General features: G+C 44.4%; 1 protein-coding gene across 3 annotated transcripts in view; it reads left to right on the top strand.

Annotated features, from left to right (window-relative positions):
- The window catches only part of AATF (apoptosis antagonizing transcription factor), a 101,092-nt gene extending 74,670 nt beyond the window's left edge, over positions 1 to 26,422 (top strand). For 2 of the 3 annotated variants that reach the window (XM_035026645.1, XM_035026644.1), the window contains 2 exons: positions 3,112 to 3,183; positions 26,086 to 26,422. In XM_035026645.1, coding sequence (XP_034882536.1) covers positions 3,112 to 3,156 — 45 coding nt within the window. In that variant the 3' untranslated portion in view covers positions 3,157 to 3,183; positions 26,086 to 26,422. Of the gene's footprint in view, positions 1 to 3,111; positions 3,184 to 14,957; positions 15,000 to 26,085 lie in introns of those variants that run through there. The other variant, XM_035026646.1, reaches the window with a different exon arrangement.

Raw genomic sequence — 26,422 nt, 5'->3', positions numbered from 1 at the left:
CAAAAGTAAAAGGAATCGGGTGGCTTAATATATTTCATTAGGGGTGCCTGGACGGCTCAGTCGGTTAAGTGTCTGCCTTTGGCTCAGGTCATGATCCCAGGGTCCTGGGATCGAGCCCTGCATCAGGCTCCCTGCTCTTTGGGGAATCTGCTTCTCCCTCTACCCTTCCCCCTCTGCTCATCATCTCTCTTTCACTCTCTCTCTCTCAAATAAATAAATAAAATCTTGAAAAAATATTTAACCCAATATTTCAAAAATATTATTACCCAATATTTCAACAATTTATTATTTTAAAATTATTTTTTTTAAAGATTTTATTTATTTATTTGAGAGAGAGAATGAGACAGAGAGAGCACGAGATGGGGGAGGGTCAGAGGGAGAGGCAGACTCCCCGCTGAGCAGGGAGCCCGATGCGGGACTCGATCCAGGGACTCCATCCAGGGACTCCAGGATCATGACCTGAGCTGAAGGCAGTCGCTTAACCAACTGAACCACCCAGGCGCCCTATTTTAAAATTATTAATGGTATATTTTACATTCTTTTTTTTAATCTTGAGTCTTCAAAATCTGGTGCACTTCTCATTTTGGCACATCCGCAGCAGTCAGACTAGCCACGGTTTCAAGGGCTTACGTAACCGTGTGTGGCCAATGACTACTGAATTGGACAATACAGCTGTGGAGTAGAGCTCATAGTCTTTGTCCAGAGAGTGGATTAAACCTCTCTTTGTAGACAGCCAAGAATAGTATTCCTTTTTGCAGATGGACACCAAAGTTTGGTGAAGCCTAAAGACATTAAAATGCATTTATTAATAATATTTATGTTTTATACTTAAGTAAGAAGGTTATGTGAATATTTATATTCTCATATATTAACATAACCTTTGAGAGGGTATTTTGGTTCAGTCTTTCAATTTTCAATATGTGTGCCTTTTGATTCACCAGCAATTTCACATTTCAAAATTTATCCCGAAGAAATATGTGAACAAATATGCAATAATTTATGTATAAGAATCTTCACTTTAACACTGTTTAGTATGGTTTTTAAAGGGGAGCAGTCTATATAAATGCCCATTAATAGATTAAATAAATTATAATACATTGACACGATGGAATATTTTGCAACTATGAAAAAAATAGAATATGACATGGTTCAGTGGGAAAAAGTATAATGTAGAATATTAAGTATATTACAGTCTCCCTTTTATGTGAAAAGTGTGTTGTTTATATTGGTCTTACATATGGAAAATGCTACAGCCACACTTAAGAGTTTTAGTTAAGGGGCGCCTGGGTGGCTCAGTCGTTAAGCGTCTGCCTTCAGCTCAGGTCATGATCCCAGGGTCCTGGGATCGAGCCCCGCATCGGGCTCCCTGCTCCACGGGAAGCCTGTTTCTCCCTCTCCCTCTCCCCCTGCTTGTGGTCCTGCTCTCACTGTGTCTCTCTCTGTCAAATAAATAAATAAAATCTTAAAAAAAAAAAAAGAGTTTTAGTTAACAGTGATTATTTCTGAGGGTAAGACTGCAGGTGGCTTATCAGTTTTCTATACATTTTTGTATTTGAATCATTTTTATAAGAATTATATATTACTTTCTATAATTAGGAGGTAGCAGACATTTAAAAAAAACAAGTACAGAGATTTTGTTTTTGCATGTTATGAAACATGAAGAATGGGAAGCAATATAAATGTTCAAAAATGTATTATAGTATTTCCGCTCCTGGGATTGTATATAGCTACCCAGATATTGTTATGGGACAATGTTTACAATGCAAAGTGAAAAAAAGAGAATACAAAAGTGTATGTGTGTGTGTGTGTGTGTGTAAATAACAGGATGACTGTGAAACACAGACATAACTAATCAATGTTAACAGCTCTCTGTAGGTGAGGGATGATGCATTTTGTGTGTATGCTTTGTTGGTTTTTTTCCATATTTTCTATAATGAATTTATACTTTTTCCATTACTCTTGTAATGGGGAAAATCTCATCACTATTATTATTGTAAGATTCATTTGTTAAAAAAAGAATGAAATTTGGGAGGCTTAGCTATGGGTGGTACCATAGGGAATCAAATTACTCGATATGTGTAAAAATGTTTGTAATACTGTAAAGCTAGTATTATGTACATGAAAATATCATATTTTTGTTTTGTTTTGCCCAAGTAGAATTTTGTGGGGTTTTTTTTAAAGATTTTATTTATTTTTTAAGTAATCTCTGCCCTCAGCATGGGGCTCAAACGTAACAACCGGGAGATCAAGAGTCACGTGATCTTCTGACTGAGCCAGCCAGGCGACCCCCAGTAGAGTTTTTTTGGTTAGAATTTTATAATATGCATATTGTCATACAGCCTCTTCTATTATAATGAACAGAAAGGGCTACCTCCTGTGAATTCTCTTTGGTATAATTTTGTCTGTATAAGGTCATATAGTTGTTCAGCTCCTTTCATCAGAGGATCTCAAAGCACTTTGTACAAAAATACCCTTTTTTTTCTGTTGGTGGGAAATGGAAGTGATATAATTTAAATTTCCATAACACCATGACTAAGGATCAAACTTGTTATGTACTCAGATGTACTCCTTCATTTAAAGATGGGTGAAATGAAAGACTGGATCTAGTGAATAGAGATGATGTGGAATTCTAGAAGCCTTTTCTGACTCAGGGAACCAGTGCTAATGAGTGATGGTGGTGTGAGGCATTTCATTTGGGTTTGTACCACTACTGTGCTTACTACCTACTAGTAATGACACTGAAAAATGATTAAGATGTACTTAGAGGAGGAAAATGGGGTACTCAAGTCCTCCTCTTCTGTCTGGAGTAGTGTTTAAGGGTTAGTATATTGCTCAAGGGCACAAGTGTGTCTACTCTTTTTTGAGACTATGATGTAAATGGATCTACTGTCATTTACAATGCACTGTTATGAGACTTTTTTCCTGTAATATTAAGGAAAAAGAGGGAAATACATTTGTGATTAGTGTGTGCCTATGAATTGTTCTCCATTCCACTCAGGAGTCACATGCTCCTGTGATCAGTTCTGGAGTTTGTTAACTCATGGAATGTGTTTCCTTTTCTAGGTTAAAAGTTACTAATGTCGCTGCCTGTTTGTTTCCTGCTTTATTTAGGTTTCATGTCCTCAGCAAGCTACTGAGCTTCATGGCACCTATTGACCATACTACAATGAATGATGATGCCAGGTGAGTAATAGATTAATTACGTGTCTCAAATGGCTCCATGACAGCCTGATATTGACCTGTTCTACAGCCTGTCCATTTCTTCTTATCAGTTAACCATTTGTCATTGGCATCATAGCAAGGGTCCTTGTCACATTTCTTCACCCCATAATTACTGTAGAACCAAACCAAAATTTCCGTAAATAACAATGCTGCCTCTGGTGGGGTTTGTTTTTTTTTTTCCTGTTTTGTTTTTAACTTTAGCCACTTGCCTAGCACATCTGGGCTTTTCTCTAGAACAGAAAGGTGTCAGGACAGCACATGTGCTTGCTTTCTGTGGCTGGGGGTTTTGTGCATATTCTCTCCTTTTTAAAAATGTCTTTAGAGACTGCTCTAGTGATGTGCATTATGTTGTGTTTGTTCAGGCTGCTGTTGAGGATTTTTTTTGTGTGTGTATTTTTATAAAAGAAGTACATGCTCATTTTATAAACTGAAACAAGATAGAAATGTATGCAAACAATGTATCCTTCTATATTAGCTAGCGTTCTACTATATTGTAGTATTTCTTTTCTTTTTTTTTTTTTTTAAGATTTTATTTATTTGAGAGAGAGAGAATGAGAGACAGAGAGCAGGAGAGGGAGGAGGGTCAGAGGGAGAAGCAGACTCCCCGCTGAGCAGGGAGCCTGATGCGGGACTCGATCCTGGGACTCTAGGATCATGACCTGAGCCGAAGGCAGTCGCTTAACCAACTGAGCCACCCAGGCGCCCCATATATTGTAGTATTTCTATATTACTTATTTAGCCATATTCCTTCCCTTTCACTTATTTACCATTCATTTATTCATTTATATCAGTATGAACTCATGCTTTCCTATTTTATCCAATGAATTATAACCTATTACTGTCCTTATTTTTTATCTGAAGTTGTTCCATGTTAATGGAAGCCCTTTCAAGCTGGCTTTTGTCCTCTTGAGATGTCCCCATTCCTTGAGTATGTTCTTACTTTCTGGCATAACGGGGTGTTCTAGGCTTATCTTAAACTTTCCCTGTTCCAGCCCTAGAGTCAGTCTTCCTCCAAGGAGCCCTGATTCTTTTTTGTGGATTGTGGTATTTAGAAACCAAGATCTGTGTGCTAAGGGTGTTCATTGTCACCGGGTTTCACTGTTCCTAGGCTCTCTTCAGTGTATGGAGCTAGGAGATGTGTGTGTGTGTATATATATACACATGTAGGAGACAGCCACTTGTGTAGCATCTCAGAATGTTTCCTTTCAGTCTTTTTTTCCCCCAATTTTCCTAAACATTTTATTTATTTATTTATTTATTTATTTATTTATTTAAACGTAATCTTTGCACCCAACGTGGAGCTCGAACTCATGACCCTGTGGTCAAGGGTCACATGCTCCACTGACTGAGCCAGCCAGGCACCCCTCCTTTTAGTCTTAGTGTCCTTTGAGAATGTTCTTGTTTTTCTTTAGAATATAATTAAAATTATATTCTATTGTGAATTTTTTCTTTAAATATTTTGTATACTACATTCAAAAATTTTTAATGACTGTATAATATTTTTATATTGCTTATTTAAGTCATTCACTAATTGTTGGACATTTAAATGATTTTAATTATTGTAAATAATGCTGTGGTAGACATTTGTAAACGTAAAACACAAATCTTTACCAAGCGAAATTATTGGTCCTAGGGTAAGCACATAAGGGTTTTGCCAGCTTTATGTTTCAAAGTACACTTAACCTTTTTATTTGAGAGTATTTTGTTTGCTATTAAACCTCATCAGATTTTCTATCCTGGCCTAAAAAGTAGTAGATCTGCAAATTGAGGTGAACACAATGATTACTTACTTTTTGTTTGCTTTTGTTCAGTACTTTGAGTACAAAAGAGCTTATGGAGGGTTCTGAATACATTTATACTCAGAACTTTGTGACTTCACATGCTCTCCTGTGCTTTGCAAGTGAATGCCTTTGTCTGGCTGGGGTTTTTTGTTTCCACTTATTTCTGGATCTAGTCTGTTTTTTTGAAATTACAGAGTAAATTGAGTGCAACTTAAAATTCCTGTCGGGACAACATGGAAGATTGTATCAACAGGAAAGGAGAACTAGATGATCAAAAACTAAAACAAACCCATTACGGAAACATTATTACCCCAGGCATAAAGTGTGAAACCCAGTATAATATTAGTGGCGTCTTTTGAATACAGTATTACTACTAGATCATTTAGAAACAACTTTTTGTCCTTCGTAGTTGGCATTTTTCTTGAATCACCTAATATCCCAGGGGCACTTAGTTTTCCTGAATCTTATTTATTCACTTGTAATTTCTGAGGGTTGCTACCAAATGCTAGCCAAAGATGATTTGAAAATGACTGTATTAATTTAGGATTATGTTGGACTTGGTCTGCAAGAATCTTAAAACCTGCCTACAGAGGCATAAGCAAATGAGTTTACGTTTCTGACAGAAAAAATTTAGGGGCAGCATGCAATTATTGGCAGTGGTTTTCCCTTCTCTTCTCAGTGATGTAAGGGCCAGCTTCTCTTAGTCTTTCCCTTGAGATCCCAAGATGGCGGCTGCAGTTTTAGCCATCAAACGTGTTCATGGCAGGAAGAAGAGAGGAAAGAAGTGGTGTCAGATCTGTCTGCTTTTGTTTATCAGAAAAGTAAAAGCTTCCCCAGAATCCCCTCCAAACGTCTTATATCTCATTAGTTAGAACTGTGCACGTGCTGCTTCAGGTAGAGCAGGCAAGGGAGAAGGGGTTGGGAATGTTTGTTGGGTAATAGTCCTTCTGGCATTCAGTGTTGGTGGGGGGGAGTAAGGCTGTCCCTTGTGGACTGATTGCTTATTATCAGCATTGTTCTTCAGCTCGTTTAGCCCATTAACAAGGAATTTAATAAAAGTCTTGTAGCTGGAGAACTGAGCATGTGTTTTTACCACAGTGCACTCTATTCCCATTGTGTTTCCTAAGGAGAAGAGGCATTTATCCACATTACTGCTCGTGCTGCATAGTCTGAATAAGCCAGATTAACTGTGGGTAAAGGAACTGGGCATTAGGTTTCTCTGCTTCTCGTATCCAAATTCTCAGGGCAAAAGAAGGCAATCGTAGCTTGACTTACTTCGTTTTTCTTTAGGTAATTCCATAACTGGTGACAATCTGCTACTGTACTATTTTGTCTCCTACTTTGTGTACCACAAAATATCACTGAGGAATTGGAAACTTTCATAGTTGTTATCAGTGTATAGTACTTTTCCTCAAATGAATAGTTTTTGTTTTGCTAAGTTACAGATATGTCATTCTTGGTATACATTATGAATAGAGAATTTTTTTAATGATTTGGAGATAGAGAAGGACTTTGTAAGCATGACACCAAGGCCAGAAGCCATAAGGAAAAATAATTAATAGATCTGACTACCTGAAAGTCACACTGAAAAAGACATCGAAAACAAAGTGATAAGTAAATGACAGGGACGCCTGGGTGGCTCAGTCGGTTAAGTGGCTGCCTTCGGCTCAGGTCATGATCCCAGGGTGCTGAGATTTAGTCCCACATTGGGCTCCCTGCTCAGCGGGGAGCCTGCTTCTCCCTCTGCCTGCCGCTCCCCCTGCTTGTGCTCGCTCGCTCTCTCTGACAAATAAATAAATAAAATCTTAAAAAAAAAAAAGTAGGTAAATGACAGACTGATAAGAGAAAGTTCAATATATGATATTTTTCTTTACTATGTAAAATACTATGTAAAGAGTTTTTACAAGTCTCTGAGAATCCCAGTAAAAATAATGGGCAAAGCATGTCAACAAGTAAACTTAGAAATCATAAAAAAAAAGTCTCAAATAGCTAAGAAACAGACTGTCAACCTCATTAATCAAAGAAATGCAAATTAAAAGATTTCGTTTTTTCCCTATTAAATTATAAAACATTAAAAGATTGGTAACCTCCTGTGTTGATGGTATGGGGAAACAGAGACTTCCATGTACCATTGTTGGGAATGTATTTGGCAAAATGATTTTGGAGGGCTATTTGGCAATGTGTGTCAGAATTTTAAATGTATACTTAACTGATGACCTAGAAAAATCTACTTCTAGGAATTGACCTAAGGAAATATAGCAAGTCAGCAAATATATTTGTATTAAGAATCTTTATAGTGTGTGTCAACTATACTTCGGTAAAAAAATAAATAAATATGATCTCGTGGTTATGAGATTGAGCCCCACATCCGGCTCCATGCTCAGCAGGGAGTCTGCTTGAGGGATTCTCTCCCTCTGCCCCTGTCCCCACTCTTCCCCCCCTCTTTCTCTCTCTCTCTCTCTCAAATGAATACATCTTAAAAAACTATTTAAAAATAAATAAATAAGTAAATAGGAAATATAGAACAAAAGAAGAATCTTTTGCAACATGGTTTATAATGGGGGAAAATAAACAATCTGAATGACCTTCAATAAACAACTTGTTAAATAAATCACAGTAAATTCATTCAATGAAATTATAAACAGCTGTTGAAGGATGAAGTGGTGCTGTATAACATAATGTTCAGCTACAAAATACTATATTATAATCCATCTTTTGAGTAAATAGGTATGTATGATAGGAAAAAAAGTGATACCTTTATTTTTTTTTTAAGATTTTATTTACTTATTTGACAGAGAGACAGCGAGAGAGGGAACACAAGCAGGGGGAGTGGGAGAGGGAGAAGCAGGCTTCCCGCAGAGCGGGGAGCCCAATGCAGGGCTCGATCCCAGGACCCTGGGATCATGACCTCAGCCGAAGGCAGACGCCTAATGACTGAGCCATCCAAGTGCCCAAAGTGTTACCTTTAAAAAATCGATTATACTGGGCGCTTGGGTGGCTCGGTTGAGCGACTGCCTTTGGCTCAGGTCGTGATCCTGGAGTCCCGGGATCGAGTCCCGCATCGGGCTCCCTGCTCAGCAGGGAGTCTGCTTCTCCCTCTGGCCCTCCCCCCTCTCATGTGCTCTCTCTTTCTCTCATTCTCTCTCTCAAATAAATAAATAAAATCTTTTAAATAAATAAATAAAATCTTAAAAAAACAATTACACTGTCAGATTTCCACATTATTTTGTTAACTAGAAAAAGAAACCGTGCTTGTAACTTGATCCACTTATGTTTTGAAGATAGAGATTAAACAGGCATATATGTACACATATGTATGTATATGTTACAGTGGTTAGGGAAGTGTCTGGGAAGACCACACATCATAATATTTACAATGTTTACCTGTGGGGAAAGGAATGGCATGAGGGAGGGGGTGAGGGAGACTCAGTGTTTTACTTTTTATGCTTTTATTTTGGTCCAATCTTTTGCCATGAGAATGCATTCATAGAAGTTACATTTAAAAAAAAAAAGTTACATTAAAAAGAAGCTCTGAAATAATGGGCATCAAACTCCACATATTTGTTGCTGGGTGGAGGGGAATAGAAAACACATTTTACTTTCTAGTCTATGTATTTCCATAGTGTTTGAAATTTTTCTACAGTTAACTTACACTGCCTTTTATCAACAGAAAAAAAAAGGACGTTTTCAATTTGAAGATTATATATATAATATACCAAGGAAATGGGAAGGTGCTGATTATTTCTATATTGAAGTATATGAATGAAAGATGTCTTCCTTTTGGTTTCCGCCCTGTGGACCGTATGGATAAAACTGGCTTTTTAGTACTGAACTAGTGTCTCTTCCCATTACCTTCTGCCCCCTTTTTTAATCGTGATAAAATACACATACATTTTCCAGCACTTTTGATTTCTTATTCCCAGCGGCAGCTCCACCTGTGGTTCCTACCTTAGCCAGGTCTGGAGAAAGAACCCTTTCTCTTTGTTCCTTGGTTCCAGTGTATTGTTCTACACGTGCCTAAATTCCCCAGTGCTTGGGTTTTTTTGGAGGAGAAGCGGGACAGAATCTGAGTGCTATTTACTCGTTCTTGAATCCCCAGCTAAAATCATCCAATTTGAGCTAAAAAAAATTTGTACTTGGTCAAATTGAATTGTAACTGGAACATAGTTTTCATTAAGGGAGAGGATAGAAGAGATCTTTAACATGGGGTATTAAAATATCCTTAGTGGAGAGAGAAGTGCTATTTTTAAAAGGATCTTTAAAAAGGCAATGGCATCTTCATTTTGTTTCTCCTGTGATGTGGTCTGTGTAGTGTTATCTATTTAATTTCTGCTGATATATATTCTTTTCTCATGCTAGGAATTTTCTTCAAGTGATCTATTTTTTTAAAAAAACCTTTTACATGCAGAGTAGCCAGTTTGTGTCCCCATGTTACCACATTTCCCTTTGGGGGCACTTTGGATACTAATTTATGTGCTTTCAGGTTGCCCATGTTAGTGAAAGTCTCATGGAACCCCTGATACTTTATATGTGCTGGGCCAGTAGATCTTTACTCCATTAGGAGGTAGGCGGGTGGTTTCTGTTGCAGACCTGCTGAACATCCCCAGTATTGAGAGAAAACCAAAGAAATCCTGCTTTGCCCATGTGTTACATGTTTGCATGCAAGGAAGGAGATTACCAGGAGCCTAAAGATGACCACTGACTGCCAAGCCCTTGATACTCTTGGCACGTGGCAGCTCAGCTCCAGAGCGGCTGCTGTTTGCCCTTTGGGGTCATCTTTGCTAAGAGGGCAAAGTATCGTGTGATACTATAGAGACAGGGTTATTAGTGGGCTAAGGGGGAGAAAAGGCTTGGTGTCTCTTTGGGAGAGAATCCCTCTAAGCATATTGTTACCACCAAGAACAGGTCAGTGTGATATTTACATGGTTAACAGGAGGATTGCTGTTTGCTTCTCTGAGGACTGAAGTTATTCTAAGCTTATCAACATTTTAGAAACAGAACTTACTTTACATGGTGTGAATCCCCTGGAGTACTATTAGAGCAGGGAGAGTCTGAAGTAATTCAGATGATTTCTTATTATGGTTCTAACCAAATGAAGAATTTGGAGGTTGTGGAAATAATCATCTGGGTTTTTTGCCTGTTTTTTTTTTTTTTTTTTAAGATTTTATTTATTTATTTGAGAGAGAGAGAGAGAGAGCATGAGAGGGGGGAGAGTCAGAGGGAGAAGCAGACTCCCTGCTGAGCAGGGAGCCTGATGCGGGACTTGATCGCGGGACTCCAGGATCATGACCTGAGCCGAAGGCAGCCGCTTAACTGACTGAGCCACCCAGGCGCCCCTTATTAAGTTTTCCTGAGAAGCTTTGTTCCTTATTACAAAAATGATAGCAGTATTATAGGTACCCCATTCCTTTGGAAAGAACTTGAAATTCTCAGTAGAAACAGTAAGAATTTCCATGTTAGCCCCCCATTTTCTCCCCCACAATAAAGAACCACTTTTCCCACTCCTTCTATGAAGCTGCTGGTGTTAAAAAAGAACAAGGAGAGGATCCTTTAATGATAACCACTAAGCACCAAATACATTCTTGTTTTACATCTGGAGTTTTAGAAAGGAAATGTACAAAGGTAATCCAGCCCTGTAAAGTGCTTTGTCAACATCACTGCCACGTTATTCTTGAGGTGCCTTGGTATAATGGAATTCGTACAGGCATTTTATCTTCGGCTTGTCATTTTTGTGTGTGGGTCTGCACCCTAAACATGGGCACATTCTACCAGTCTCCTGATGATATTCTTTTCCCCCCAGTTGATAACCCAGAGGTTAACTTAGGCCATTTTTTTTCTCCATTTGCCTACTTTACACCTTTATTTAATAGCAGTGTGTACTGTGTCGTGGTGAAGGATTCTGGTGTAGTTTGCTTGGCATTTGAGAGCACATCCGCTAATAGCCCCAGAAGCACCCTCCACAGAGCATCTGTCGTTGGTTAAAAACTTGCAAGCAAGAATGGTGACGATACAGATGCTTTCTCGAGGCTTCTTATCTCTTAAAAAGACACAGGTTATTCTGACAGGTGAAACAAGTCCGGGCAAATATGCAACATTGATCTAATCAGCAGGAACGAGAGCAATATTTTCACTGGTGCTGCCTTTTACCATCGTCATTAAAGGCTCCCATTACTCTTGTTAGAGATTCCCTCTCTTCCTTATCAGATTACAGAATGAACATAACTCACAGCAGTGATTTGATCTCTTGTTAAAGAGGATTACAGCTTTTCATTAACTCGGATTGACACAGTTTATAATTCGCTTGTTGATACTCTGGTGGGCGGCATCACGTTTGACCCCCCAGCAGTGCTGAGGGGAAAGGACCCCCATATATCATCATTAAAGATGGCGTCCAGCACAGAGATAGGAGGCATGGGGCCTTCCTCCTCCGGTAATGTCAGAAAGGACAAAGGAAACATTCTCAAGTTCAAAGCTGAGACGTGGGCCAGGGTTTTAAAACTGGATTAGGAACTGTGATTGTTTTCTTCTGTTTTTCCTGATTCGCTGCTGTTCGGTCTTATACAATTCTAGTGAATTTGCATTCTCAAATTGAAGCCTTGGTTCCAAGCAGGATGTAGAGTGATAAAAACGCATCTTCTAGAAAGAGATTGTAGATGTTGAACAGATAAATCTTTCCTCAAAATGGGGCTTCTTGACTACAGTTCTCATTTCGGTTAAATTCCTATCATTTCTTCAAAGGATTGTGAATCCTTTTTTTCCCCCAAAGGGATCTTTCACATTCTTTAAAGTGGATGTGAATGTTTCTCTTAAGGACTTATTGTTTTTAAGTTCTGGCATTTTATTATTACTGTCTTTTAAAATACAGTATCTTATAATATTGTATTAATCACAGCTTGCAAGTGGGTAGGCAATAGCTAAATGTTTTTCACCTTAATTTAGATTAAGTCCTACATTTCCCACAATGATCACTGAGCCAACGTTAGGTTGCTAAGGTATGTAGACCATTTCTGTTTCTAAGTACATTCATCCTGTGCTGTTATCTGCCCTTAGTCTGCTACCCTGTTTCTGATTGGCAATGAAATGACACAGAGTAATAACATCATATTCCACTTACTATGTGCCAGACACTGCATTAAGCCCTTCATGTACCTTTTCATTCAGTCCTTAAAAGAAACCACTGAAGTGCTTGACATTGTCTGCCTTTTATAAGAATACTGAGGCGGGGCACCTGGGTGGCTCAGTTGGTTAAGCGACTGCCTTCGGCTCAGGTCATGATCCTGGAGTCCCGGGATCGAGTCTCGCATCGGGCTCCCTGCTCGGCAGGGAGTCTGCTTCCCCCTCTGACCCTCCTCCCTCTCATGCTCTCTGTCTCTCATTCTCTCTCTCTCAAATAAATAAATAAAATCTTTAAAAAAAAAAAAAAAAAAAGAATACTGAGGCATAGGGGCGCCTGGCTGGTTCAGCCAGCAGAGCATGTGACTCTTGATCTTGGGGTTGTGAGTTCGAGCCCTATATTGGGTGTGGAACCTCCTTCTAAAAAAAAAACAAAAAAGAAGGGGCACCTGGGTGGCTTAGTCAGTTGGGCATCTGCCTTCGGCTCAGGTCATGATCCTGGGGCCCTGGGTTCAAGCGCTGAGTTGGGCTCCCTGCTTAGCAGGGTGTCTGCTTCTCTCTCTCCTCCCCGCTCATGCTGTTTGTCGCTATCTCTGTCTCTCTCTCTCTCAAATAAATAAATAAGATCTTTAAAAAAATGAAAAAGAATATTGAGGCATAGAGCTATTAAGTGACTGGCCCAAGTTAAATAGCAAGTAAGTAGTTGAGCTGGTCTGTGCATTTAGGAATGTGAATTCAAACCTGCTGTTATTTCCAGGGCATCAGCAAGCTTTTAGAAATGTTTGGGAATGATGTGCTGGAGGGAAGCTGCTTCTCCCCATCCTCAATATACATATAAGAACCTTTCTCTCAATTTAAAACTTGTTTGGGGATGGGCGGGGGAGACTTGTTTGGATTAAAATGATTTTTTCTTTTCCTTTTTTTCTTTTAAAATAGAGATGCTTTGGGGTGGGCGGGGAGTGCCTAACAAGTCATTCACATCTTAGTATGAATCACTTAATTTCCAGACCTGCTCTTATGCTTATAGCATTCTGGTTACAAAGACCCTAAATCTTATAATCAGCTTTGAAACCTGAGTTAGAGTATTCAGTCACCTTGCCCTTACAGTTCTACATCTTCCATATTCGGGTGCTTGTCACCTACTTTCCTTAGGACAATCTTTTTTTTTTTTCCTGTAATAAAGACAATACATGTGTATGGAAGAAAATTTGGAAATACAGAAAGAAAACTTCATCTGTTATGTGTTAATGAGAGTTGAACATTAATACTTTTATAGGTTTTCTTGCAGAATTTTTTGTGTATGTGTTTTATAAAGATATGCATATATGTTTGAATCCCTTTTTCTGGTTAACTTTGTATGCATTTTAACACCATTAAGTTTTTAAAAGACATTATAATATAATATCCAATTATGAAATACTGTTGGACACTTAGGTTTCTGATTATTTTTATTTCTCTTTAAGTAATACTGCAGTGAACATATTTGTACAGAAATCTATATTTTAAGTCTTGCTGTGTCTTTAGAATAGATTCTTAGAAGGCTAATTCTTGGGTCAAAGGTGTAACTTTCTAATGATTCTTGATAGATCATACTAATTTACATGCCCCTGCTCCCTTACCAGTGAGGTTTGTCATTACGCCTTTGGTAATATGGAGGGTTATGTTTTAAAAGTATTTTCTATTTTGATTTGCTAAAAGTTATTTATTTTTTATAAGTTGATAACAAGTGACACTTTATGGACCTACACTGTGTTAGGCACTGAATTAAATAATTAATGTTTATTTTCTCATTTAATAGTAAACTTGAAGAGTCTGTGTATTTATTAATCATTCATACTCCTGCTTTATCCTTTCATTATTTTTCTTTTGGGTTTTAGTTTTTCTTTGCCATTTGTATGAATTCTGTCTGTTATGGTTATATACTATATTTCATATTTTTTGCAGATTTTTTCTTATTTTGCTCACCTGTTGATAATATGTTCAGTGGCCTCTACTGTCCGTCTCTGTCTCTTTTTGAGTCAGACTTTTTTTTATACTTCCCACATGGACTATTGTACCAACAGTCTCTTAACCACCCTGTCTGATCTAATCAGGGCTGTGTGTCTTGCCAGATGAGACCTTCCTAGTATACCGCGTGGAGCATGCAAGTCCTCGTTGCCTATAGAATCGAACAGGTACTCTTGACCCTGGCCTTCAAGGCCTTGCTCCCTTTCTCCCCTCATCACGTTTCAGTATGTACACCCTTGTGCTGTCCCCACAATACCCCCCCACCTCCAACCACTCCTTGCACTCCTGTCTCTTCATTCTGCTCGCTTAACCCGGGGCATCTCTTCACCCCTTCCCCACCTTGGTCCCTGCCCATTGGGATGTTCATAGTCTTTGACCAACACCAGCCTTTCCAGGGAGACTTATGATCCCCCTTCCACACTGAGCTGGGGGGCTTGATCTTCCTTGAACCCCTACTAACCCCTACTTTATTTGTTCTTTAATGCTATTTATTACAGCTCACAAAAGCACTTGATGGGGGTTTTCTTCTTGCTTAGAACACTTGGGTGCCTGGCTGGCTCAGTCGAAGAGCATGCGACTCTTGATCTCAGGGTTGTGAGTTCGAGCCTCATGTTGGGTGTAGAGATCACTTAAATAAGTAAACTTTAGAAAAAAAGAAGAAAAAAGAATGCTTAACTTGTAAATCAAAGTAGTGTGCATATGTTTACTGTAATCTTGTATTTGGTTTTGTATCAAAGTTCTATGCTCATACATTTGGAATAATATATTTTGATTCCAGTTTTTATTTTTAATTTTTTTTTTAAGATTTTATGTATTTATTTATTTATTTGACAGGGAGAGAGAGAGAGAGACAGCGAAAGAGGGAACACAAGCAAGGGGAGTGGGAGAGGAAGAAGCAGGCCTCCCGTGGAGCAGGGAGGCCGATGTGGAGCTCCATCCCAGGACCCTGGGATCATGACCTGAGCCAAAGGCAGATGCTTAACAACTGAGCCACCTAGGCGCCCCTTGATTCCAGTTTTATCTTGACTTATTGTATAACATTTTTGTAGCACAGGTATTATTTGCAAAGCCATATAATGTCTTTTCCCAGTTGATGTCAGCCTCTCCAAGCTAGAGAACTAATGCAGGAGGACACCTGAGCATGTTTTGCCCCCGCGCTCATGCGGCATGACCCAGAGGAGGCTTCCCTCTGTGGCTTCGTCTCCTTCTTGACAAAGCCAAAATAGTCCTTGCTCATGAGAGTCTTGAGAACGAAATGTTCTTTTAAATTTTTTGTTTCTGAGAAGGACTATTTTAAATGTAATCTGTACAATTACCTAAATAAAGAAAATGTATGTTTTCAAGTGGGTAAATATTGTATCGTCCTTTTACCTGCAGCACAAACATATCCATTTCTGTGCAAACCTGAAAAAAGTTGGCTGTAGGTCTCCCGTCTGAAATGCCTTTAATAAGGCTTTCAGCTTAAAAGTCTGTTTACAATTTGCTGGTAGGACTATTTTTGCAAACAGTCCTATAAGACAGGTGAACAAACATTTTTGCCTCTTTTACCGAAATCTCCAAATCCTCTAACTCCTTTAATATCCTTTCCCTGGCTCCCCTAGCACTTCGTACCTGTCCAGATGGCATACTGCATTCGCGTCCCCCTCCCAGCAGCGCCCCCACCCTCCAGTCGTGCCCCTAGTTAGCTGTGGGTTCTGTCTCCAAGCCAAAACACAACACTTGAGCGTCAGCTCTGTATTTTGTTCTTAACTCTTGGCCGTGTTGGAAGATCCCCAGAAATGAAGAGTCCAGCTCTGGGACTTCTCGTTCCCAGCCCTTAGAGAGTTTTTGAAGTCATTTATATGGAGGATGAACCTTGGGGAAAGATCTTTCAAGAACACTCTTGTATTTCTATCACTTCCAATAGCACACACCATGAACTTTGTATTCTGTAGGAGGTTTCCTCCTGTCCATCTTGGCTGTGGGATCTACACGGGGTTTGGTTTCTGGTGGCCCTCCTACAAATTATTAGTTACTATGGAAACATGGAGAATATAGACAGAACTTTGTGATGACCAGTTACAGCTTTAGGTCAGTTTTTTGGACTGCTTTCGGATTTGTTTGGCTTAAGAAGAAAACAGTGTGGAATGGATTCTGGACCTGCATTAGCAAGGCATAACAGTCCCTGGTTACCTTTTGTTATTTTTAGTGTTGGTAGTAAGTGTCAAACCAAAAACGGATATTTAGATAAGGGGCATTGCCTCATTGTACTTTGAGTTCAAGGTGCTGGGAAGCGCTGCATTTGTAACGGGAAGCTATTACTAACTACCCTGGAAATGAGGTCTTGAATGAGCCATAACCACACCTTGTGTTTTATCCATTGTCTCCCTCTGGGGAGCAGAACACTTTATAAACATTAACTCTTTTGCCCTCTGGGCACCTCCACTTAAAAGGTAAATAAGACTGAAGGCTCTTTCTTCTCCCATATAGATGAGGCAGCGTCAGCCCAGTGAGGGAAATTACTTGATCAAAGGCACGGGAGGAGTTAGTGGCCCGAGGTGTTTGGAGTCCCAGCAGTGGACCTGGACAGCGTGGTGGCCGCTGACACCCAGGGGACTGCCGCTCTATGTGGTTCCCCTTTCTGCTTCTCAGCCTGGTGGGGGTTGGGCCTTTGTCTCACGTGGAATGTGAAATGCTGCAGAGACGCGCAATTGTTCTTCAGCGTTTTGTGCTCCTTTATAAGAAAGAAGAAATCGATACACATTTTCTCCTACACACACTTGGCAGCACTCGTCTCCTCGCCTACCTCCCAGTCCTACCAGGAGGCACAGCCATGCAACGGAACAGATCCCCCCCAGCTGCCAGGGGCAGAGATGCAAACTACTCATTTTGCACTTAGCAGTGAGGCTTTTTAAACCGAATCTTCTAGCTGGCCAGGGTCATCAAACTGCTGGCTTCAGCAGCTGGTTGGTGACCCAGGTTGGGGGAGATGCCCTGTTGTGGATACCCGGAGGCTGCGGGGCCCCGGTTGCTACTCCTAGGGAAAGTTGACGTGGCAGATGTCTGGGACAAGCCTTTTTTTTCCCCAAATTGCTGATTTACAGAGAAGAGGAAGAAGTTCTTTGAAGGATCCTACTAAAAATCAAAGAAGATTGACAGATGGAAGGCATCAGTTTTCATTCTATCAATTAATATAAGTAAACTGTCCAAGCCAGAGCTCTGTCTCAGGGTGTATTTTATTTTTTAATCAGAAAATGTGATACCGATACCCGTAACTTCGGAGCTTCCTGCCATTAAGCACCTAAGTGTGGGACGTGAATGACAGAGAATTTGCTGCCATTATTAACAGACAGCCAGTTCAGGTGACAGCCAGTGTAGCCTTGCAGGGCCAGGGGCACAGTGCCTAGGTGAGGGCGTTGGAGCCCGGCCTGGAGATTGTTAGAGCTGAGAGCATGGATGAGGTTGCCAGGGGAGGGTGGGAGAGGCAAGAGAGGAGGGCCAAGAACAGAAGCAGGGAGAAGGTCTACACTCCTAGCCAGGAGGAATATGAAAAAGACGAAGAGGGAGGAGGAGCAAAGGAGACCACAAGATCCTTTCACCCCAGGGCGGAGAGTGTCGGGACTTGGGGGTCAGCAGCTAGGAGCCTGGCCCTGAGGGCCCCGCTGGTACCTTCCACCCTGCCCTCAGGACAGCATCGGTGGGGTTGGTGCCGGGCGTTTGTGTGCTCTGTGGTTGCTGCTTTTGTTTGGAGTGGTCCTGGGCTCCTAGTTAAACGAGTCCTCCCGCTGATTTCCAGGAGTACTAGAAAGCCTTGCTGAAACTCTGTGGGTTGCCAGCAAACACACTCACTAATTTCCGTGTGTTCTGACCCCCAAAAGTAGGAGTTAAACTGGAGCTGAGAGATGCAGCACATGCCGCCCCCCAGGCCCTGGGTCGCTGGGCAGCAGCCTTGATAGGGACACAAACGTAACTCGCGTGTCAGTCTCCCCTTCAGTGCAGCCGGAGGAAGTGAGTCACGTCTAAGCAGTGAAGCATCCCCGGGCTTTTAACAGGAGCTGTGAGAGGAGCTGCTGTTTGAACAAGGAGCTTCATCTTCCTGAAGCCAGCAGTCACCAAACCGTAAACACAACACCGGCCAACTCTATTGCCAGGATCGCGGGGGCCTGCCGTTAATATTAAACATCTCCAGCAAGGCAGAGAGCTCTGCAGCCCAGCCACAGAATAAAAATAAATAAAAATAAAGAGAAAACCCTGCTAAAAGCGGTGAGATGATTTGTCGTCTTTCCTGAGCGAGGCCATTTGTCTTCTCTCGCATCAAATCTGTTATAAAACAGTCAAACTGTGAAAGTGGAAATCATCCCAGGAATATGGAATATTAATGCACAGGAAAGGAGGCCACGTCCCTTTTGTCTAGAGTGCCAGTGTCGTCCCCCACCCCTGGCCACTACGACCTTTTTTTTTTTTGCTAATCCACCAAGGTAAATTATTTTTCTTTAGAAGAATTTGGGAGACTCAAAGCTAGCAGTAGGGATGACAGAAGTTTCAAATATTTTTCGTCCTTGTTCAAGCAAAGTGAGCGTAGCTGACTTGGGAACCAGGAAGGAGCTCGAGCGAGGAACCCTGTGCCAATTCGGCCTTCATTCTGTCTCTCCTGGCCGTCTTCCCTCTCCTTCCTTTCCCGAGCCTTTCAGTTCCTTTGTTTGGGCCCTCAGCCTGCTTCTCTGAACATTTATAAATCTCAAGTCTGTCTGATCTTTGGGAGTCAGGCCAGAGGCCACGTGTCACCATCTGTAATTTAAAGCTGCAGGGCTAAAAGCATTTGCAGAGGTTTGAAGGACCTAGTTCTGACCCGACCAAAAGAGTGAATTGGAACAGACCTTCTAGAGTCTCCTTCAAGCACGGGGAGGATGGTGATGAGAGCAGACACACTAGGTAATTTATGGGCGCAGTTTGCTGGGAACCACACCGCTGCCCGAGTCCTGAGAACCGCGTCGTGTACTGCCACCTCGTGGCCGGTTCGGGCGGCTGCGTGGAGACTGTCCTTGTCTCCAGATTTAGGTAATTAGCGGTGGATGTGGGCATCCTTGGAGTCCTGTCTGCTACTTTGCTAACTTGATCCTGTTAAGAAATAAGTCCTAGGTAAGAGAAGGTTGTTTTCTTTTCTTTTTACCATATTTCTTGGGGGGATGTGTGTGTGTGTTGGTTTTTGGTCTGGAATTGTGATGAGATTTCAGGGAAGGAGGCTGTGATCCACTTTTTGTTGCCAGGGGATGTTGGGAGGAGAGCGAGGGAGTGTTAAGTGCTGACCTCCTGGCTACCTTCAGGAATCCTAAATTTTCTACTGTCATAATTTCTGTATGTTGTCCAAAGAGCTGCATGTGTCTCTTCACTTGGCTCGCGTCCCTAACAATCCAGTCTTGGGAGACGGGTTCCAGCACGTGTCTCTGCCTCAATCCTGTGAGGTGCTAGGATTTACCCTCCGCCACAGCCCCCAAAGAGCACAGGGCAATCGCTTGCCATGTGGATCGATATATTTCCCCTGTTAGGTCACAGAAGCATTTCTCACACAGCTTTCTCTTACCTGTGAAGTCACTGGTACAGAGTAGGATGGATCTGGGTCAGAGGAAGCAGAAGGAATGAAAGATTAAAGGAAGGTATCATTTTGTGTCTCATGTTTTGGGGAGCTGACCACAAAGCATTCAGAGGGTCGGGGTCCGGAGGATCCCTTTGTTTGGGGTCACTGGTATGTGTCAGGCAGTAATTGGCAAGACATCTTGTTCAGTCGCTATTAGGAAGGGAGCCGAAGCTCCGTGAAGGCAGGGGAGGTGTGTGCTGAGAACGGCGGAGGGAAGAGAGCCCCGTTCTGCCCACTTTGGACCAGCGAGGCCGCGCCAGGCGTGTCAGGATTGGCGTGGAGGGCGTGAGGGCCTGAGCGTCGGGGGGTCTAGGCTTCGTCCCAGCAGGAAGGAACGGCTTCTCTTCACCTGGCCAAGAACAGGTGTGCTTAGGGGAGGACCTCAAATCACTGAAATGCTGCCGCAGGGAAGGGCAGTCGGGGGCTCCGGAGGCCCAGGGGCCCGTGGGTGGCGGTCACAGAACGGCGGAGTCGCGTTCAGCGTGAGGAGGAGCTTCTGCTGTCGCCTGGCCCTCGCAGCCTTCCACGCAACCTGCCGAGGGTCGCGCGGGCGCGCACAGGTGGTGCGCACGGAGCAGGGGCCGCGCCAACCCTGTTTGCAAGCTTCCGCAGCCCCGGGAAGTACGTGGTTTTCGGAACGCAGGCGCCAGGAACGTGACCGGTGGCTCGCCAGAGCACGTGTCTGGCCCCCGAGAGCCTGGCGGCCGGGGAGTTTCTGTTCCGGCGCTTCCTGCACTGACCCCTAAGGATTCGGGTTGGATCAGGAAGGCGCGGGCCGGGAGGAACCCTTCGCCTCTCTTTCCCTTTGCGTGCTTCTTCCGTGGCTCCGCCAGGGCCGGAGCGAAGCGGGAGCAGGTGCTGCGCCACCTCTGGGGGCCGCGCGGGGGGCCGCGGGCTGTGCGGGCAGAGGGAGCCGATGGAAAAGCAGGAAGGGCCACGACGCACTCTGCGACGGGTCCGGTGTGTCTCGGAAGAGCCCCCCGCGCACCATGAAGCAACAAATGAACAGGTTCAGATGAATCGAGGGCAAACCGTTGGCTATAATTCTCGTCAGTCCCCGCGAGCCCGTGGCGGGGACTGGCTCCGAACTCCGGGCGCGGAGCCCTTGCCCCGAGAACGCCGCGTGCTCTGGGCGCCGGGCCGGCCTCTTCGGGGAGCGGCCGCCTTGCTGCTTCCTTCCCGCTCTGCGCCGGCCTCTGGCCGCAGGGACAGGCCGGGAGAGCTCAGGGATGGCTCGGCAGCCTCGGGGCTTCCGGGACGAAGGAGGGGGAGTGCGGCGGCCGGGCCCAGTGCTGCAGGCCCCCGACCTAGTGCGGTGAGAGCCCTGCACAGATGCCGCGCAGGTGTGACGGCCCCTCTGTACCCACGGGCCCAGCAGCAGCGGGGAAGGCGCTGGCTTCTGTTGGGTCCGCGGGAAGAGCACGTGCAGGACTGAAAGGAGCGCGGGCGGGGGCGGGCGGGTGACAGGCGGGCTGCCGGCTGCTTCTGCGCACTGAGGGGCCGCTCGGGCCTCTGCACCCCACGGCTCCCTCAGCTGCGGGACTGCGAGTCCCTTCAGAAGAATCAGGTCATAACGAAGCCGAATCCTAACACACACACACATTCTGTCTTTATGGAAAATGGCTGCTAATCCATGATCATTTTTTTTCCAGAAACAGGTTTTGTGATAATATAGTAAAAATATTAAATTAGAAAATGCCTCACTAAGGGTTATAAAACCTTACTACACTAGAGATAGGTAATTATCCCCTCTACAGCCTAAGTGACAGTTTAAAAGAAATAAAAATGTTAGTGCTCATTACTTGCTTTTGTAGGTTGCAATAAAGGGTAAGTTAAATTTTAATTCAAGGAAGGGCCCCTGCTCTCGACCTTCTACCTTAGGTCCAAGTCTTGTTAATTACTCCATAGGTTATTCTCCTGCATGGTAGGAACATTAATACATTTTCCACGGTGGACGTTCCCACTGGCCAGTGAGGCCGGGAGTGTGGGGCAAGGGTAAGAGGGGGGAAGGCGTTTCAGCTCAGTGATTCAGATCTTGATTCTTGAAGTGATAGGGAGCGGGAATTAAGGTGTTTTTTTTTTCTTTTTAAACCAACTTCATTATGCATAGCCTTAAGGGGACCTCAAGTATTAAACTATACACTTACCCTAGAGAATCAGATGGAGACAAGGTTAACCTGAAGGATTGATAGTCGAGCTTCTCCGCATGGCTAAATCCCGGTTAGGAAAGATGCTGCAGGGGAAAATGTTCCGTGCGGCAGAAGGCAGCCTGACCCTCTGTCCCATGGTGCCTTTTTATTACCCAGTTTTATTTTTAGTTTTGTTTTCCTTGGGATGGGGAAAGGGATATGGACAGGTTCCTTTTCTTTGAAGATGCGTTTCCCTTTCCCTCAGCCCTGGCACCGTGTCCCATGCGTGTGTGCGTGTGGGGGAGACGCAGTGCTCCCGGCCCTGAGTCTTCACGCTGGGGTGTGCAGAGACTTCCCCAAGGGGAAAGGACACACACACTTTTTGGGAATCGATTTCCAGATGTGTGCTCCTTGCCCGAGTGGGGCAGCTGGAGAGTGCACCTGGGCCGGGGCTGGGGTCTCTGGTTTCGCCTGTCACCGTGGTCTCCCTACCTGCTGCGCAGCCTGCCATGCCCTTCCTCTCTCTGACGTGGAGGGTTCTCCCTCTGGGGCACCGAGCAGGAGCATGCCTCATGGCATGATGCGGGGATTGAGAACCGGTAACAAGGCCCCGTGGCTCGGAGGGTTCCAGGGCTTTATTTCCAACAAAGCTGCGGGACAACCTAATTGAGCTGTCAGCTGGCACATCTCGAAAACAAATTTTTGGTGGTAGATCACTGTGTGATTTGGGGGGGCATGTAATTCAGAAGGAATCAAAAGAATTGGGGGACACTGCTGTCACAAAACTCCCCTGCCCCCGTCTGCTTGTTCACGTGACGAGGTTTCTCTGCGCTTGCGTCTGCAAACACCGACAGACAGGAGTAGCCTGGGTGCTGAGCGCTCTTTCATTCCGGTGATAAATGCTGTTCACCACAGGTGCGTGACAGGCCCCATCCATATCACGAAGACATGCCGTTCCAGTAACGTTTTACACACTTAGGTGTAATAAATTTTCACCAAAATTATAATATGTTTTATTATACTGTTGTTGTATATGTCGATTGTGTCCTGATAATAATTGTGTAATAATGACACAATTCAGAAGTACTTTTTTAATTACTTAGAACCTTGTGGCGTCAAGAAATGAAAATATTTTCATTTCAACTTCTGAAATTTCAAAAAGTGTTTCAATTTACATACTTATTTTTTATGGTCAAGAAGTATAATAGGGTGATCAATAAAAGACTTTCAAGCATAAAACAATTAGAACAAAAATCTGTAGGGAAAAATCAAATGGAAATACAAGTTTAAAAAGGAGAGAAAGCTGTAAAATTTCCAAGCTTAAGAGTATGTTTATGTGTTATTTAAATGAATGATGATGGGGCGCCTGGGTGGCTCAGTCGGTTGAGTGACTGCCTTCGGCTCAGGTCGTGATCCCAGGGTCCTGGGATCAAGCCCCGCATCGGGCTCCCTGCTCCGCGGGAAGCCTGCTTCACCCTCTCCCACTCCCCCTGCTTGTGTTCCCTCTCTCGCGGTGTCTCTCTCTGTCAAATAAATAAATAAAATCTTTATAAATAAATGAATGAATAAATAAATAAATAAAATGAATGATGATGGGTATCAAGTCAGTCTGGCTCGTACATTCCATTGGGTGCTTTACAAAAGAAATGTGCGAGTTTTATTCCAAAAGGTAGGGTTCACAAGATTTGGGTAATTATGTCCTTTGTGACTATTAAATTTATTGAGAAAAATTCCGTGTGTGAGGGGGCTGTGTGGTTTTGTAGAACTCTTGCTGGAGGAGGGCAGACAGACCCCCACACCGCCCGCCCCACGGGCCACCGCATAGAGCCTCTGTGGGGAAGGATGCGCCAGGGCCGCACTGAGCAGAGCAGTTGGTGCTGGCGGGGGGCGGGGGGGGTGCTTCATCCTGGTGGTGCCCCGGGGCGTGTGCGTGCCCTGTTGGGGCTGAGAAACAGCGTGGGGCCGGCGGGGGGTGGGGGGGACGGGAAAGTCAGTTCGAGGCTGCCACCTTATTCTTGGTCAGGGATGGTGAGACTGGAATCGGGCGCAGGGGCGGCCCGGGGAGTTTGAGGTGCCGTGAGGGTAGAGCCGGTCACTGAGGAAGGCCCCGAGCTGCAGTGACACTGAGACAGTGACGCTGGAATCATCCCTTCCTCTTCGTGTCTCTCTCTCTGTCTCAAACTGTTTTAAGATCCCAGATCCCTCAGCCTTCCAGGTTGCTTTGCCACCAACAGCTGCATATGTTTGTCAGCTTTGTCCACCAGAGTGTGAAATGATGTTCTATCAAAACATGGGTTTCAGCGTTTCACTGGGCGCTCCTGACGTGTGTGACGTGTGTCCCCGCTGCGGCCAGTAACTGGCGCGGCCCGGGCTCGATCCGGCGCTCGCGGGCGGTCCGAGCGGCCTGGGCTGGCGAGCGGGGCCCTCTCATGGGCCCGCACAGCCTTAAAGCCACACCGCCCTTTCTGCCCTGGCCCCTCTGCCCTCCGTGCCGTTCCAGTTTGCGTGTGGAAATGACCGGAGAGACTTGTGCTTATGGGCAAATGGGCCACGGGAGCTCCTGTCCTGCGGGTAGTGGAGCTGGTGATCTGGAAGCCGCCACCTCTGGAAATGAGGCCCAGCCGCCTGCCCCTCATCTGCATCTGGTCAGAGGCTGGTCAGAGGCGCCTTCGCCCGCCCGAGCTCGCGGGGCTGGCCCTGGCGGGCGGGCAGGTGTGTGCGGGAAGGGAAGAGGGAAGGGAAGAGCGCAGCTCCCAGCTCCCGGTGAGGCTGTGGCTCTTGTCTTGAGGCCGCCGAGCTGGTCCACGGTTCAGGGGTGGCTGCTGGCGAATTCTTAGGTCACATCCCTGCCATAGTACAGGAGACCCGCCGTCTCCCCTCCCCCGCGCCCCTCTGCCGGCCCTGCGCTCCCAGCACGATAGGGTCAGGCTGCATTCGGGGCTACTGCAGTTTCTTCTTTAGGATTTTTCCTTTTTTAGAAGTCTTAATAGGCTGTCTTTATTGCTGGACTTTCTAATGATGGAACCTCTGTTCCTGCGCACCACCTCGCGGGATGACTTCAAACACAGACTCGTAAGTTTTTGTGTTGAAGTCTTGTTAAACCAAAATAGCTGTTTGAAGGGTGGTGGTTTGGTGTTTTGTTCTGTTTGGAGAGTCAGATTTGCTGAAGATGGCTCTCAGGTGGGTTTTTCTTAGCCAGGATGGAGGGCTGTCTTTTCAGGTTAGATCTTGAAAGTATGAAGCAGCAGGCACAGCTTTCCCATGGGGTCGTTCCGTGGCTGGTATGTGACCGTACCCTGCACGCCCGGCCTCCCTCCGTGAGGTTCAGTGGCCTGGCCTTCATGCAGAGGCAGCTGTGGGTCGCCTGCTCCGGCCGGCCGTGTTTCCTCCGTGGCTCACCACCCTCCTTGCATCTCCGCAGGGAGAACCTGCGCTCCGTGCACCTGGGACCGTGTTCGGGAGCTCCGGTGACGAGGGCAGGAGAGACCCCAGCCCACCCCTTTTTGCATTTCCAGGTCTTGACAGAGGACTTTGGCTGGGTGGGGGTGTGTGTGTGCCGCATTTCACAGCAGAAACAGAGGTTGGAAGGGATACTTGATTTTCAGGGACCCAAGACCCTGGCCTACTATCATTTTCTAAATTTCGAAGCCCCGCTCTAGAAATAAATTAGCCAATCAAATTATTTATTAGATTGAAAGTAGATAAAAGGGGCCAGGGGAGTGGGGGAGAACCTTGGTCCTACCACCAAACAGCTGCACATGTGGTAGTAATTGGAATCTTGTTTCTGGGTCATTTTCATTGTTTTTCAAGTACTGCCAAGTCCAAGAAAATGTATGAAAACTAAATCATATCCCCCTACATCCCATGTCTGATTGAATCCTCCTCGTCGTGCGGTGGTCTCATACATCCTATTAAAATATTCAATCTTGTTTTCTTACTTGAAGAGCCTGTCTGTAAAGGGCAAACTTATAGAAAACTCATTCCCTGGAGACAGGTATCCAGCCACACCGGACTATTTACATATTTTACTATTTGATTGGCTGCTTCTAGGTTCTTCCTTCCTTTGTATCTGTGAGTAAGGGCTGTGGGTTGCATTTTTAATGACACGGCTGTGTTGGCCATTGAAGAAACCGAGGGGGCATTTCCTGGCTTCTCAGTTCTTGTTGAACCTTGAAAAGGGAACCAGTGTGTTTACCAATTTGTTTTGTTTGTCTTCTAGGACCGAGTTGTATCGATCTCTTTTTGGGCAGCTCCGCCCTCCTGACGAAGGCCAAAGGGACTGATCGCACCCGCGGCTCTTGCTGCAGGCCCGAGGCAGAGCCTCCGGACCCACGACACGTCGCGCATCGCCTCGGCCAGCCCCAAATGCAGGAAGCCGTCGGTCCACGGCTTTGGGCTAGTTGGGGAGTCCTGGGAAGGTGTGGGGTTCAGAGCACGTGCCTAATAAGTCCCGGGAAGCCTAGAGTCAAGTGTGCATGTCCCCCACGCTTCAGTCTGCCAGGGACCCGCGCCCCACACTCGTTCACCGTCACAAATAAACCATGTTCTTAAGGCCA

Source organism: Mirounga leonina, unplaced genomic scaffold, assembly GCF_011800145.1.
Source record: "Mirounga leonina isolate KUSES-001 unplaced genomic scaffold, KU_Mleo_1.0 Mir_200, whole genome shotgun sequence".
Lineage (NCBI taxonomy): Eukaryota > Metazoa > Chordata > Mammalia > Carnivora > Phocidae > Mirounga > Mirounga leonina.
Note: the sequence above shows the minus strand (reverse complement) of the source record. Positions and strands in the feature narration are given on the sequence as shown.